Here is a 15,508-nt window from a genome sequence, read left to right on the forward strand (position 1 = left end):
AAGGTATAAATAGGTACTTGCTCACTTTTAGGGGTACAGTTTATCCTGATGCTGAATAATAATTTACAAAGCAATTTGTCTTTTTTGTACAGAGAAACTCCATTTACAAGTAAAAGGTAATAGATATTTATAAAGCAAACTGATATTTCTGTACCGAAAAGTACTAAAGGCTTACAGGTAAGGCACTCAGAGTAAAATATAAAGAACGATTAGCAAAAGTTAACTTTTGTTAATAAAGAGGCATTATTCATATAGAAGACAATCAACTATATTACAACACACACTCAGCTGATGTGAGCTAAGATAAGCAGTATATTAGAAGCAAGACAACAATGCAAAGGCTATACAACTTCTGTTTAAGGTCACATTGGACTAGATATGAACAGTAGCCATATCAGGTATAAATGTTTCTCATATTCTTCACATCTGAAGGTAAATACTCTCAGTGGCGCAGTTCAGTGTGGTCCTTGCTCTTGTTGGTGTTGGTGGTCTCGGCTAGAGCATGCCTACCTCTTGGTAGTTTACAGGTAGAAAAAACAAAAACAGTAGATTTGACTTATGTGCAGCCACTGGGTGTCTGAAGGAGCCTCATTTAATTTTCTTTCCAGGCGTTGAACTGTTTCTTGCTTTTATTGTATGTGTTCTCCTCATTGTTTCCCCTGGTTTTCTCTGCCTTACTGCTGTTGGAGGAAGGATCATTAGTATTTTGTGAAATGCTAAACGAAAGAATAAAGAAGTCTTGACATGCTTGATTCTTCTAAATGGGTGGGTTCTTTATTAAAGGCAGATGACCATCCCCCACTCTGGAATTACAGATAAACTCACTAAACTAGGTATAAATCCCTATGTCACAAGATGGGTTGCCAACTGGCTTACTGACAGAACCCACACTGTGAAAGTAGCAGACTCCAAATCAGACTTCAGACCAGTGACAAGTGGAGTACCACAGGGTTCAGTCCTGGGTCCTCTCCTGTTTGGTATCTACTTCTCTGAAGTACAGGCTAACATAGAAGGTCTTTAGCTAACTAAATTCACAGATGACTGCAAACTAGGAGCCATAATCGAAACTCCTAACGATGTGGGCATCCTAAAAAAGGGTCTCACCCAGACAGATGCCTGGTGTAAAAGCCATGGTCTCAAGCTCAATGTCAAAAAGTGCATTGTCATCCCCTTTGGTAAAAACTCTGTACCCGTGAACTAACACATAGGCGGAAGTCTACTTAACACCAAAAGTGTGATAAGAGACCTTGGGACACAGGTGAACAGTAGTCTCTCCTTTGATAATCACATCGCCACAGTGGTCAGGAAATCCTTCTACATGGCACACCTCATCACAAAAGGTTTCTCATCCAGAAAAAAAAGAGGTCATTGTTCCCCTCCACTCATCACTCATTAGACCCATTATAGAGTACAATGCCCCTTTTGGTATGTACCTCACAAGACATCTACAACAACTGGAAAGGCTGCAAAAATACCTCACAAAGAGGATTACTGGCCTCAAACAGATGCCTTACGCAGACCGTCTCAAAAAACTCCAGCTTTACTCCTTTGCATATCGCCTACTCAGAGGTGATCTCTGCCTAACATACAAAGCTATGTCAAACCCAGAGCTGTTGGACATGCTCCACTTAAAGAAATCCCAGTCCCTCCGAACTACATGCTCTAGGGACCTAAACCTTGTCACCACAATAAACAGAACATGCTGGAGGGATAGATTCCTGTCCCAGAGACTTCCCATACTCTGGAACAGACTACCTACCTATGTCAAACAGAGCTCCTCATTAGCACTCTTCAAGAAAAATCTTGATGATTGGATGGGTAATAGGAAATTCACCCCAGGGATCACTTCTGTGGTTCTAATTGACAGGGGCACAGGAAAATAATTTTCTTGGGTGGCGAAAGCCAGGGTACTTTTTTGGCTAGGCTTGTATAGGCCCTAGGGCCAATAGCCTAGTACCTTCCTATGAACCTATGAGTGCTGCTTTTCAAAAGGAAAATTGGTGGGGCTCCATCCAAAACCCAGAGGCTGGACGTAAGCCAAATATACTAATTTTGTTATATCTGAAGATAGGAATTTCCATTCCATCTAGAGCTTATGAAGTTCCTAAAGAAGGCTTCACTATGTGAATTTTGAATTTTTGTTTCTCATTACCCTGATAAGAATGTTGTCATTTGACCTTTCAAGGGCTTTCAAACCTCTCTGCAAAGTAATGGGAAAGTGACAAAACTTTAGAAACAGAAAGTGACAGTCATTGTTTAAAAGACAGTATTCTAGTTTGTGTCTGAAAAATGGCCATCATAGGGACAGTAAGAAAAGTGGTTAGTCTGAGGTGCTGAACCAAATACAACTACTACACATTTGTGATAAGTCTGTTCTAACTTTTATGTGGGGATAGGTTGTTAAATCGGTACAAATGGTGCAACCATAAAATAATCTGGAGTGCATTAGCACAGATACAATCTTAGCATTTAAAGTCTACATAACATTGAATACAACCCTGTGGAGAACACCTAACAGCTGCTTACATTTCTTTTACTTTATTTGGACTTCAGAGGAGGGTGATGGGTTAAAAATTACTTCTAAATATTTCACTTTATAAGAGTTAGGTGAGGTCCGGATTATGACAAATTGGATCGACTGAGGACCACATATTTTCCTGATCAAAGAGGACTGGAAGCATATAAAATATTTTTATTACTCCATCTGAAACAAAAAAAATAAATCTAAACAGAGTGAAAAACAGCATATTATATAAATTGTACACAAGGATTTATTCAGTATCTTCTGACAAGCAGGCTGTATTTAAAAGCCCATGGCTTTAGGCATCAACCAGTTCTTAATTCATCTCTGTATTGCAGTTACCTTGCCATCTATAACTCCATATCTTGCCACAACTTGGCTGGCATCTTCACACATCTAGGGTATTCTCTTTTACTGCTCTTCAGATGAACCCTCCTGGCTACTTCTTTTTATACAGCATTAACTGTCAGTCAGTGCTTTGTTAACTTACTAAGCAATATAAAGTGCTACCTAGCTATCTGTGCATGAGAATGCCCTCACACAAATTACAATACACAGAATAACAGTAATTAAAGTGCAAATTAAGAGGTGTATGCATATATATATATATATATATATATATATATATATATATATATATATATATATATATATATATATATATATATATATATATATATATATATATATATATGTATACATACATACAGAAAGACAGATAGAGAAAGAACGAACTTCACATAGTCAAGACTATATGATCAACATTCCATAAGGTTGAAAACCAAATGACCAGTAAAATCTGTGTTTTTTTGCAGGGGAGCCATACCCCCTTTAAATTATATATACTAACTCTGAGATAGCACTACATTGGAAAAAAGGGTAAATTCCCCAATCCCCATTGTACAGCAATCTCCACTGAAATATTTTTTGGAAAGTCGATCATATGGTCTCAACCATGTGAAGCTCAACTTTCTGAAAAGTCAATCTTTTAAAGGAAACTTGTACACTACACTAAGAAACTGCATTACCACAACATTCCCATTAATCCAAGGTACAGTCACCTCAGACATGATATTTACAAGTAGTGGGAAAGTGTGTGTGTGTGTGTGTGTGGGGGGGTTAGTGCAGCCTGCAAAAAAAATCTTTAATAAAGGTGAAACAGTAACTTGGAATTTTCTGTTATTTAATCAATTTGTATTCATTTTTTTCCAGATGTCAAGAGGGACATGCAAAATCAGGTCTTTCTCTTATAATAGGCAACTTTTGATACCATATTACCCAATTTAAAAAAAAATATTTGAGTACAGGTTGTTAATTGTATATTACTATTATACCCAAACAATGCCTAGTCTGAGAAATCTGATGTTTGGAGGTTCTTAATAGGGTTGTGACATGCTGCACTGTACAATACTGCAACAGTTAATATTTCAAAATAATTCTAGAAAGTAGTACCCTAGCACTTTTCTGTGATAATAAACTGATGTTCATTGTGTTTCACTGTTGCAGTCATCACTGTAGGGTTCTTCCTGCCGGCAGGCAGCCCTCGGTCGGCCAGAATCCCAAAATCTGGGTCCAGCGTCAGCTGTGGACTCACCCTCCTTGAGGTCAGTGCACCAGGGGTACAAAGCTCCCAGCCGAAGCCATGTTCTCCAGTCTATCTTGCCGCGCGGTGGAAGCAGTTTGCAAGTGCCGTTCGGCTGACTCCTGTTATTTTTGGTGCTTCATACCGAAGACATTCTTCTTTTCAAAGCTAAGTACCCCGTTGGGGAGTACAGGTTGTTAATTGTATTATACCCAAACAATGCCTAGTCTGAAAAATCTGATGTTTGGAGGTTCTTAATAAGGTTGTGACATGCTGCACTGCACAATTCTGCAACAGTTAATATTTCAGAATAATTCTAGAAAGTAGTACTTGTCACTGTGGTACTTTTCTGACCTGAGCTGTCACACTGTGCTTTGTGTCTTGTCAGGCAGAACACCACCCTAGCACTTTTCTGTGATAATAAACTGTTCTGAAATACGCAGACTGTACTTGTCTGACTGAAGCTGTTACACTAGGAGAGGGGGAAGTCAGAGTGGAAGTGAGACATTCTGAACTGCACTTTCTAGAAAGAGATACATAATATAAACTATTACAAACACAGGACACACATATAGATAGTAACATAGTTATCAGTGCTGTGGCAGTGGAGTTGTGATATAAAGCAAGAGATAGTTCAGATGTCCATGGAGATCAGTATTGTTGCTGAATTAATAAACGGATGGAAGACTGATTGTGATCTACATAACACTACTCTGCCTGCAACAAGCTCTATTTTGAGATACTGAAGTTGGAGAGGAAGGGAGGGGCCTGACTGGAGCTAGGACATTCTGCATTACAATTACCCCAGTACAAACAGCACAGATCCACAGAACTGCAACTCCAGCGTTTAATGGTTTAAGCGCTCTCTCTACAACAAAGAGCTTCATCAGAACCACTTACAATATACACATACTTCCTTAAAACCAAAAAAAACAGGATATACTGAGTTCAAAGGCATACAAACATTTTAAAACAAAGAATATCTTATTGAAACAACACATATAATACAAATGTATGAAAAGTTAAATATGAATATATTACAGTGAAACTTCTTGAAAATAAACCTTATTAAAACATTAAAACACTAAGTTGACCCTTCATATAGTAAATATAATAAAACATATGATCTAAGTATTTAATTGTCCAAAGGACTTTATTGATATACTTTCATTAATACCTGGTGGGGTTGTGGCGTCCAAATATAGTTGCCACCATAGCTCTCTATATAACAAATAGTTTTTTATAGCTCCTCCTCTAGGATTGTTTCTAACAGACTCCAGTATGGCAAATTTAAAGTGCACCCAGCAACTCTTGAATGTGTTTATGCAGTATAAGTGGAATAAATTCTCTGGGCGCGGTTTGTCGTTCTGTCTTCCCCACAACATTATTTAAAACTATACTACTAGTCTCAAGTATGTAGGTACATTGTTTACAAGTACCACATTTGGAGGAGTGATTGTCTAACAATTTGCACCCATCTTATAAATAAATCTGGGTTCAAAGCCTAATGTATCTACCATACCCTGGTTAGTAATTAAAATGTGCCAATGCTTGTGTATAATTTTCATTATGTTGGAACTAAATAGACCATATTCTATACGCACACAATTGGTGACTTCAAATTGTCTACTGTCATATTGGATACTGAATCAGTTACAGGTACTAATGTGGTAGAAATCTTGTTGGCTCCTAATAAAGGGTGTATTTCTTACCCCTTTCCTTCAATACATATTCAGCTGTATCATCCAAAATTTTTGAGGTATATCCTATCTTTAAAAGAGCCTTCATATAATTTATTTCATTTACAACATCTTGATGTTCAGAAGTCATCGTGTGTTTTCTGTAAATAGAAGATTTAAACCTACCATTTGCTACTATCATTTAGATGTGACATAAAGGAATAGTAGGCAATATGATGATAAAAGTACTGTTAAACACTTTCTCCTCCCAATCAAGCATTACCAGATTTGAAGATTTCCCCCTCAAAAATATGAAGTTGTTCTCTATAACTATACTCATGAGGTCTACCAGTAAGGAAATCTTGTCCCAACTCAACTCTGAATATTTAGTCCTTCTTCCCAAGGAATGCAGCTGAACAAATATGAATCTTTAACCATATGACTCAACTTATTGTAAATGAATTTCAGAGTATGATCTATTACCACGATATTATAGGCGTGTGGGGGATTCAAGTGGTCTTTATGAACTTTGGGAATGCCTACTATTGTGGCTAAAACAGGGTTGTCCACCTTCATAAAATCAAAAACATCTCTAGTAATTCTATGATGGCCAGACTCATGAAGAATGTTGTATATTGAGGCACTATATGGTGGCATCAAAAAAAGATGATGCACCGCCTTTGTCGGGCTTCATAACCTAACAGATGGATCCAAAGAAAGATCATTCATAATTTTCAATCATGAGACAGATTGTCTTTTTGTTCAAAATATTTCTTTCTTCTAAATGTACATTTTTTAAGAGCATATACCTCGTTCATAACCTTTCTTTCAAATATAGAAACAATAGGGTTGTTTATCTTTAAGGGTCTGTCAACTTTAGATACATTAGTGTTGCTGTTATCAAACATTAAAGCTAGATTTAATTTTCTAGTATATTTCTTAATGTCTAATAGTGTATCAACAAATTGTACATTACTATAATTGAAGATTTTGAATTTTCATCCACTACAGCTATACTGTCTTCGTTCAGTATTTTCTTAGGCCAACGTTCCACACGGTTTTTTTTGTGCCCTGCATAGGTGTCTTTCTTATCATTACTTTAATGGCATTAATACTGTTTAGTTTTTACCCAACAGAATAAATCAATCTCTCAAAGTCCCTTAAAACACATGGCGTGTAGTTTGGGCTTTCCCATCTGCAATATGATCAAATTTACAGTCATTACTAATAAAATCCTGTAAAGGTTTGGACTATTAACAGTACCTTGACATACTCTCTTCTCATTGGAAACTTGTATAGGATGCGTAAAGGCTGAGTAGTTTTGATTCGCGTACCCTATCCGTACAGCTTCATTGTCATACAGGTAGTCGATAGCACAACTAGCAGTAGGCCGACAGTCATATCAGAAAAGAAGACAGGAAATCACCCGTAGCTACACCACTAAACTTTGTTAACAGAAGTTTCCTGTCGGTAGTTTTACTACCAGATATCTTTTTTCTACCTCCAAGAAACCTCCGACAAATCTCCTTACAATCATCGCTGATTGGACTGTGAGCAATAGACATGGCAACAACTGAAAAGCGTGCAGGAACCACCAAGCTACTGCTGTAGCTCCCAGTACAAACAGCACAGATCCACAGAACTGCAAAATGATAAAACTCCAACGTTTAATGGTTCTTCATCAGAACCACTTACAATATACACATACTTCCTTAAAAACCAAAATTGGCGCCAAAAAAACAGGATGTACTGAGTTTAAAGGCATACAAACATTTTAAAACAAAGAATATCTTATTGAAACAACACATATAATACAAATGTATGAAAAGTTAAATATGAATGTATTACAGTGAAACTTCTTGAAAATAAACCTTATTAAAACATTAAAACACGGAGGTTTCTTCCATAAACTGTCAGCCGATAACAGCGTAAGATATCTGGTAGTAAAACTACAAACTTCTGTTAACACTCAGCAACAGTTACCGGCATGTAGTGAGTCACCAAAGGGAAAGATTTTGATTTCCTGTCTTCTTCTTCTTTGGATATTCCCAATCGACAGGCCTGTCGGCCTACTGCTAGTTGTGCTATCGATCTAGCTGGAGTAGCAGACCCTTGAATTTATTAGGACTGTCGGTCCTGATTTCACTTGGGAATTATGACAATGAAGGCTGTCTGGATAGTGATGCGACGAAAAAAACTACTCCCTTTACGTACCTATGCACAAGTTTCCAATGATATGTCAAGGTACTGTTAATAATACAGTAAATGATTCTTCTTTTGTAACTATCAGCTGTTTGACAACACAGCAGATAAAACAAGTCCAAACCTTTACAGGATTTTACTAGTAATGACTGTAAATTTGATCATATTGCAGATGGGAAAGCCCAAACTACACGTCATGCTGTTAAAGGGACTTTGAGAGATTTGATTTATCTGTTGGGTAAAAAACTAAACAGTATTAATGCCATTAAACTTGATAACGCATATTTGAATTACTGTATATCCATCAAAATTGTACCAATGGGATTAAGATTTTTTAAATACCCATTGGGTATTGATATTGATGTAGATGTAGAAACAGAATTTAATACACTATTTGATTCTTTTGGCGTGGGATTTATGAAGCTTCTGCTTAAACATAATGATATCAAATTGTGTAAAATTATTGAAGATTTAGATAATACTATTACACATGATCTTAACTTTAATCAATGGGAGAAGCTCTATTTTAAGCAATTTACTTACAGGAACAAAGTCAATTGGAGGAAAAGAGGGAACTGGAGAATGAAATAGTACATTCTGTTATTGATGCTACACAGCAGGCTGTCAGTACTTATTGTGAAGACAGTATAGCTGTAGTGGATGAGGTCATTCATGAGTATAAAAAATTCAAAATCTTCAATTATAGTAATGTACAATTGGAAATAGCACATTTTAGTCTGCTTTCCAAAGGGTTAAAATTTATACCTACACCCAGATTTCGTGTTGTTGATACACTATTAGACATTAAGAAATATACTAGAAAATTAAATCTAGCTTTAATGTTTGATATATTGTTTCTATATTTGAAAGAATGTACATTTAGAAGAAAGAAATATTTTGAACAAAAGACAATCTGTCTTATGAATGATCTTTCTTTGGATCCATCTGTTAGGGTTATAATTCATTTACAATAAGTTGAGTCATATGGTTAATGACTATTCAGCAGGACCAGCTAATATTTTGTTCTATTGGTGTTTCAGCTGCATTCCTTGGGAAGAAGGACTATTGGTAGATTTGTTCAGCTGCATTCCTTGGAAGAAGGACTAGAAGCTTTGAGTATAGTTATAGACAAACAACTATTTTTTTTTGGGGAAATCTTCAAGCAAGCCAGAGGTGTAGCCATGGGGCTAATCTGGTAAATGCTTGACTGGGAGAAATGTGTGTTTAACAGTACCTTTTATCATCATATAATTGTTTGATTCTTTTATGTCACATCTAAATGATAGTAGCAACTATTTGAAGTTTACTGCTACAAAACATATCCTTGGAAAATGGTAGGTTTAAATCTTCTATTTACAGAAAACACACTTTTACCAACTCCTACTTGGACTATAATAGTTTCCATCCACCCAACATGAGGAAGAACATCTTCAAAGGACAATGTATTAAAGCCATTAGGATGACTTCTGAACATCAAGATGTTGTAAATGAAATAAATTATATTAAGGCTCTTTTATATACCTCAAAAATTTTGGATGATACAGCTGAATATGTATTGAAGGAAGCCAACAAGATTTCTACCACATTAGTACCTGTAACTGATTCAGTATCAATATGACAGTAGACAATTTGAGGCATAAGAAAGGCTAGTCACCAATTGTGTGCGTTATAGAATATGGTCTATTTAGTTCCAACATAATGAAAATTATACACAAGCATTGGCACATTTTAATTACTAACCAGGGTATGGTAGATACATTAGGCTTTGAACCCAGATTTATTTATAAGATGGGTAGGAATCTTAAATCCACAAATTGTTAGACAATCACTCCTCCAAATGTGGTACTTGTAAACAATGTACCTACATACTTGAGACTAGTAGTATAGTTTTAAATAATGTAGGTCATAGCATAGTGGCAATTGTAGGTCGATGCTAGTGTATATAGCAATCTGTCAATTGTGTAATTGTTTCTATGTGGGGAAGACAGAGCGACAACTCGTCAGAGAATTTATTCCCACTTATGATTAGATATGAAAAATGCCCTTAGCAAACACATTCAAGAGTTGGGTGAAATTTGCCATACTGGAGTCTGTTAGAAACAATCCTAGAGGAGGAGATATAAAAAACTATTTGTTATATAGAGAGCTATGGTGGCAACTATATTTGGGTATTAATGAAAGTATATCAATAAAGTCCGCATTAATTTTGGACAATTAAATACTTAGATCATATGTTTTATTATATTTACTATATGAAGGGTCAACTTAGTGTTTTAATGTTTTAATAAGGTTTATTTTCAAGAAGTTTCACTGTAATATATTCATATTTAACTTTTCATACATTTGTATTATATGTGTTGTTTCAATAAGATATTTTTTGTTTTAAAATGTTGTATGTGTATATTGTAAGTGGTTCTGATGCTGTGCATTACAATTACAGAAGTATCACAGAACTTTAAAATATTTCTAGAAAGCAACATTTACCATTGCAGTACTTTTCTGATTGGAGTTGTCATGTTTGCTTTATTTTGTGAATGAAGTCAGTGAATGAATGGCTTTATAACAATGACTGAGCATGTCTGCATTTTCATTCATTCAATAATTTTAGTCATAAAGGCTGCACATAGTAAGCACTTTATGAATGAATTCAGTGAATGAATATTGGTGCAGACATGCATTTATTAACAGCTTGTCTTTCACTCACTAACTTCATTCTTCACAGATTTTTTTTGTCAGTGATTTAACTTGCAAGAGATGTATGAATAAAGTTACTGAATGAATGAATGAATTTGTAATGCTGACTGTGACATCTACAAGTTTATTCCATGTGTAACTGCATTAAATACCAGTTTATGGGCATGAAAAATAAATTATTGTGTCTACCATCCCTGGAGTTTACCTGTCACAGAAATTATCTCCTGAAAAGTATGCTTGTTTAAGTGTGCATCATCTTGGACCTCATTGAAAATGCTTAGACATCACTTGTAAAAGGCAAATGAAAAATTACTTGGGCCACCAATTAAACAGCTTTAATATAGAAGTTTAGTTTGTGGTTATGCTGCATGATAACTGCCCTGGTTATCAGCAAACCCAGTTCTAGGCTTGATCTCTCCTTTTGGGAGCCACTGACCTGGGATACATGACTGCAGACATATGCATGGTCAATGGTTTGTAGGGTATGCACCTGTAACAGTTTACGGTTTATGTACAGTAATCCTAGAAGCTGGCACATACTACCCACACCTAGGCTTCATCAACATGACTACACTTCTTCCATTGGCAAGGTTGAAGGTCATCTGATGTCTCAGAATAGGCATTGTCAAGGCATGATAGCACTATACTGCTATCATACCCCTTAAGCTGTTAGGGGCCAAGTTGATGAAAAAAAAACGTAACCTTATAAAATAAGGGGACACAAAAGCTGGGTGGCAATGATACAGGAGAATGTTGACTGTGGGACATGAAAAATGTCTAGAAAATTTTCAAAAAATGGATGTCCTTAATTAGCATTTATTGATTGTAAAGCAGTAGCAGAATGCTGGCAGGGGAGAAGGTAAGATCCAACTGTTCCTGGCATAAGATGTCTGAAGACCTTCTTGGCCCACGTTGCAGAGATTAAGAATCTTAGAGACACAAAACTACTTTGGCTAAAATATTGCCAGAAGGGTGCCTTACAGACAGTAGCAGGATATATGAATGTTGCATTTAAATACAGTGAATTTATTTTTCCCAGTTTAGCAGTCTAGCACAGTTAAATCTATGAACTGAAAATAAATTTAATCTTGAAGTTGGGTGTTTGATTCATTTTGTTATCTCACTAATAACATATTACTCTGAAAAAAACATTTAATTAGATAGTGCTTTTCTTCTGTTCCATGGAAACAGGTACTTACATCTGCTGGCTTATCAAGCTGTTAAATTAATGAAATTAAAGTAAACACTTAATTAAAGTAGTTCCACAAGACAAAATCAACTTTCACCCAAGCATCTTATTTACCTTTTCCTTCATTCATGTTTTTCAAAAATGGCTTTAGGGTCTTCTCATAAAGGACTGCCCCTTCTGTATGTCGCTGTCGCAGAATTGTCCATGTCTGTTCTAACCTGGATATCTGAAAGAAAAAGACACCACTTGTCTGAGAATCTATTGTCTGTATCTTCTAGTATATAACTTTTACTATAAGTATTTCCAAGCAGTGACACTCAATATTATCATTTGAATTCTGTCCTTTATGCCAATGTTTTTCCAAAAATAAATCCTATTTAGATGTGTAACAGCACAGTTGGTACAACAACAAACATAATGTCTGTAATTAATGTATTTTGGCTTTATTTAGAGCTTAAAAGTAGAGAGATTTGGTTGTGGGGCAAACGAAGGGAAAGAAAAGGAAACAACTAAATGTCCGAGTGGCTACTGTGTTTACTGGGACTGCATGATAAATGAATATGATGTCCATGGGCCACCTTGAGGACCACACACAGCTGTGACACGTAGTTCCAGGACCAGAGTAACCTACTGCCACATGCAGCTTTATCCTTGCAAACTCTTTAACACCATTTTGAGCAGAAAAGGGAAGACAATGACAAAAGGACCCAATTACAACACAAAAATCTTCATCTCTTGCAGGCCCTGCTCAACTCACTGGCCTCCTCTGCTCCAGAATTTTGCTTTCTGAGTGGAAAGACTGGAGAAGAGAGGTAAGGTGACTGCTAGAGAGGGACGAAGAAGATGAGGACAATCGTAGCAGCAGTAACAGAAAGGAGCATGACACAAAAACAAATCAAATTGTTAAGCTATAATACGGTTAAGCAAATTATAAATGTGTGATTAGAGGGAAACACTGAGAAAACGTCAGCAGCAGCTGCTGCGAAGGCCTGTATAAAAACCTATAAAGGAAGGTTAGGGGCATTATCTGCCTTGGAACTGAGCAAGAAATACATTTTCAAATGTGCATTGACTCAGTGTGGATATTCTTTGTGCGGTATTGGCTTTATGTAAAAAATATAGCAGTTCTATGTGACTGTAGATTTCTTGTAAAATGTACTCAGTCAGGTATCTGTGTGCAAATATATTCTTCACTGATTTTTTCTCATGTCTGAAATGATGTAACCTTTGTGCCAGAAGGTTCTAAATATCACAAAAGCATTCTGTTCACCCCTGCTATTAAGAGTTCATTATTTAGAGCCATTGTGGAATTCATTACCGTAAAAGAGTGTGCACTGCAGTCTGAGAAACGGTATTCAAACATTTAACAGCTGAATGGTTTATAGAAAAGAGGCACTGCTACTGCAGACGATATGTCTCCTAGTAGGAGGTCTTCTGCAGAATGCTGGCTTGTACTTCACATATGGTTAAGCTATCGCAGTGCTACAGCTACAAGATCCATCAGCTAAAAGATCTATTGCTTTTATTAGTCTTTAATCTCAGTACTTAAAATATGTTTGTAAATTGCTTTACTAACACTTGTGACTTGGTGCTTCTATATTGCTAATATTTTTCCTGCATTTGTTAGTTCACCCAACTTTCCTTAGCTTCTAATTTCTCTGACATGTTAAACATCATTTACTTGTCTCTGAAAACAACATAAGGTCCTTTGAGGTACTAAGTGCACTGTTTATTGTTTTCTATTACTGTAAGTCCCCGGGCCTCTGCTGAAAATTGGCTTCATTCCAAGTCGGACTTTTCCAGTTAACAAAATGTTAAATAAATAAAAAGTCTGAAGATTCGTCTGGACCTCTGCTGAAAATAAACTTGGGCTAGTGAGACACCATGATAAAAATAAATAATTGTACAAATCATTTTATGAGTTCTCAATGTTTTGTGGGAGCTATGCCCCCACAACTGTCCCTCACTTGCATATACTATCTCCCAGGTTGCAAATTAAGTATAACAAAATAAACAACACTTTCAGTTATTGCAAACTGTGACTTTGGTGTAAGTATATATAGAAAGTAGGCATGTGAGGGGACCACAGTTTCCCATACTGTGGGAGCAGGGGAGCAAGGCCTTTACTGTAAAATGTATTTTATGACTTTTTTAAGACTACATTTATTTCTTTATTGTTCATTATAAATTGCTATAGTTTCATGGCTTCTAAGTGAGAGCTAACATCAATTTACCTTCTGTCCCTCAAGGAAGATAGTGGGTCTACTTAGATCATGCATCAGGTGTTTTGATGCCAGTGGCAGTACAAATATGCCTATGAGAAGAATTAATTTGATCAATAACTTTAAGGTGACTCCATGGGGAGGTGGGGGACCAATGTATCACACAACATGAAAATGGATAGCGTATAGCCACTTATATTCCTTTATCTCATGGCCACTGTGTTTTGTTTGAAAATACTTATATTCTGTTGTTAGCTTGTGGCCAGTGTGTTTTGTTTTGCACTGATTTTTGTTGCTACTTTAGGACTTTTATAAATGGTATGAAAGTAAATGATACAGAAAAAATTTACTTTTTATGAAAACAAGTGTACTTCTCAGAAATTTAATCATATGATGCATAGTTCTATAAAAATAAGACATAGAAAGACAGACTTAACCAGGTTGAACAGAGATGGGAAGAAGGTCACAGAAGTTTGAGGGGGAGAGGAACTGAATGAAGGCTTTCATTCTGTCTGCACAAAGAAATTCAAGGAGAGGCTACCACAGTAGATGGTAGGTAGGCAAAGTAGGGATAACAACAGACAGACAAAAGGACAAAGATGGAGGGTATAGATAGGGCAATGGTTAATCTTAGGCAGGCTAAAACCAAAGAATCAGTTAGGCTACCTCACAGACTCTTCTGTAAGTTGGCAAGTATTCTGGCAAGTCCCCTGATGGAGATCACCAACAGATCGCTGTCCAGTACTGAAGCATCTGAGGACAAGACGGCATCAAGAGTGATACCCTTGTAAAAGATGGGGGGGGGTGGAATACTTCAAGGAACTACATGCTTATTAACCTAACTGCAGTGGCCTGTAAAGTTATAAACAGAATCCTGAGAAGAAGGTTGATTGCTTTCCTGAGGGCAGCAATAGAGCCAGAAGGATCTGTCAATCAAATCTCATCAGTTTTAGGATTGGGTTACAAGAGAATATGGGTGGGGAGAACTGGTACAAATGGTTTACCAGGAGATCAGAAAAGCCTTTAACTAAGTCCCTCACAACTGATCGATATGAAAGCTACATTGAGAGGCATTAGGATTAGGACCAAGTATGAGGAACTACATTGTTGTTTTACTGACAGTTAGGGAGACAGATAATGACAGGAATACAGAAAGTTACTATTGGGTTGCCACCTGGCATTGGGAGTAGGATCAGTGCATTTGCAGATAACACTAACAGAAATGGGACAACTGAAGATATGCAGCAATCCTTCAAAGGGACCTGAAGAGACTGGGACAGTGAGCTGAGAAATGGCATCTAAGGTTTAATGCAGAGACTTGTAAAGCACTTTATCTGGTCTCTAATAAATCTGAAACTAATATCACCTGGGGGGGGGACAGACCCTAAAAATAACAGGTCAATAAAAAAATTGGTCTTA

General features: G+C 36.5%; 1 protein-coding gene across 1 annotated transcript in view; it reads right to left on the minus strand.

The window, feature by feature from the left end:
• Window positions 1-15,508, minus strand: part of SH2D3C (SH2 domain containing 3C) — a 503,667-nt gene that overhangs the window by 18,248 nt on the left and 469,911 nt on the right. The window contains exon 10 of the mRNA XM_044058698.1: window positions 11,982-12,093. Coding sequence (XP_043914633.1) covers window positions 11,982-12,093 — 112 coding nt within the window. The remainder of the gene's footprint in view (window positions 1-11,981; window positions 12,094-15,508) is intronic.

Source organism: Protopterus annectens, chromosome 16.part0 (assembly GCF_019279795.1).
Source record: "Protopterus annectens isolate FY-2018-M chromosome 16.part0, PAN1.0, whole genome shotgun sequence".
In the NCBI taxonomy this organism is placed as follows: domain Eukaryota; kingdom Metazoa; phylum Chordata; order Ceratodontiformes; family Protopteridae; genus Protopterus; species Protopterus annectens.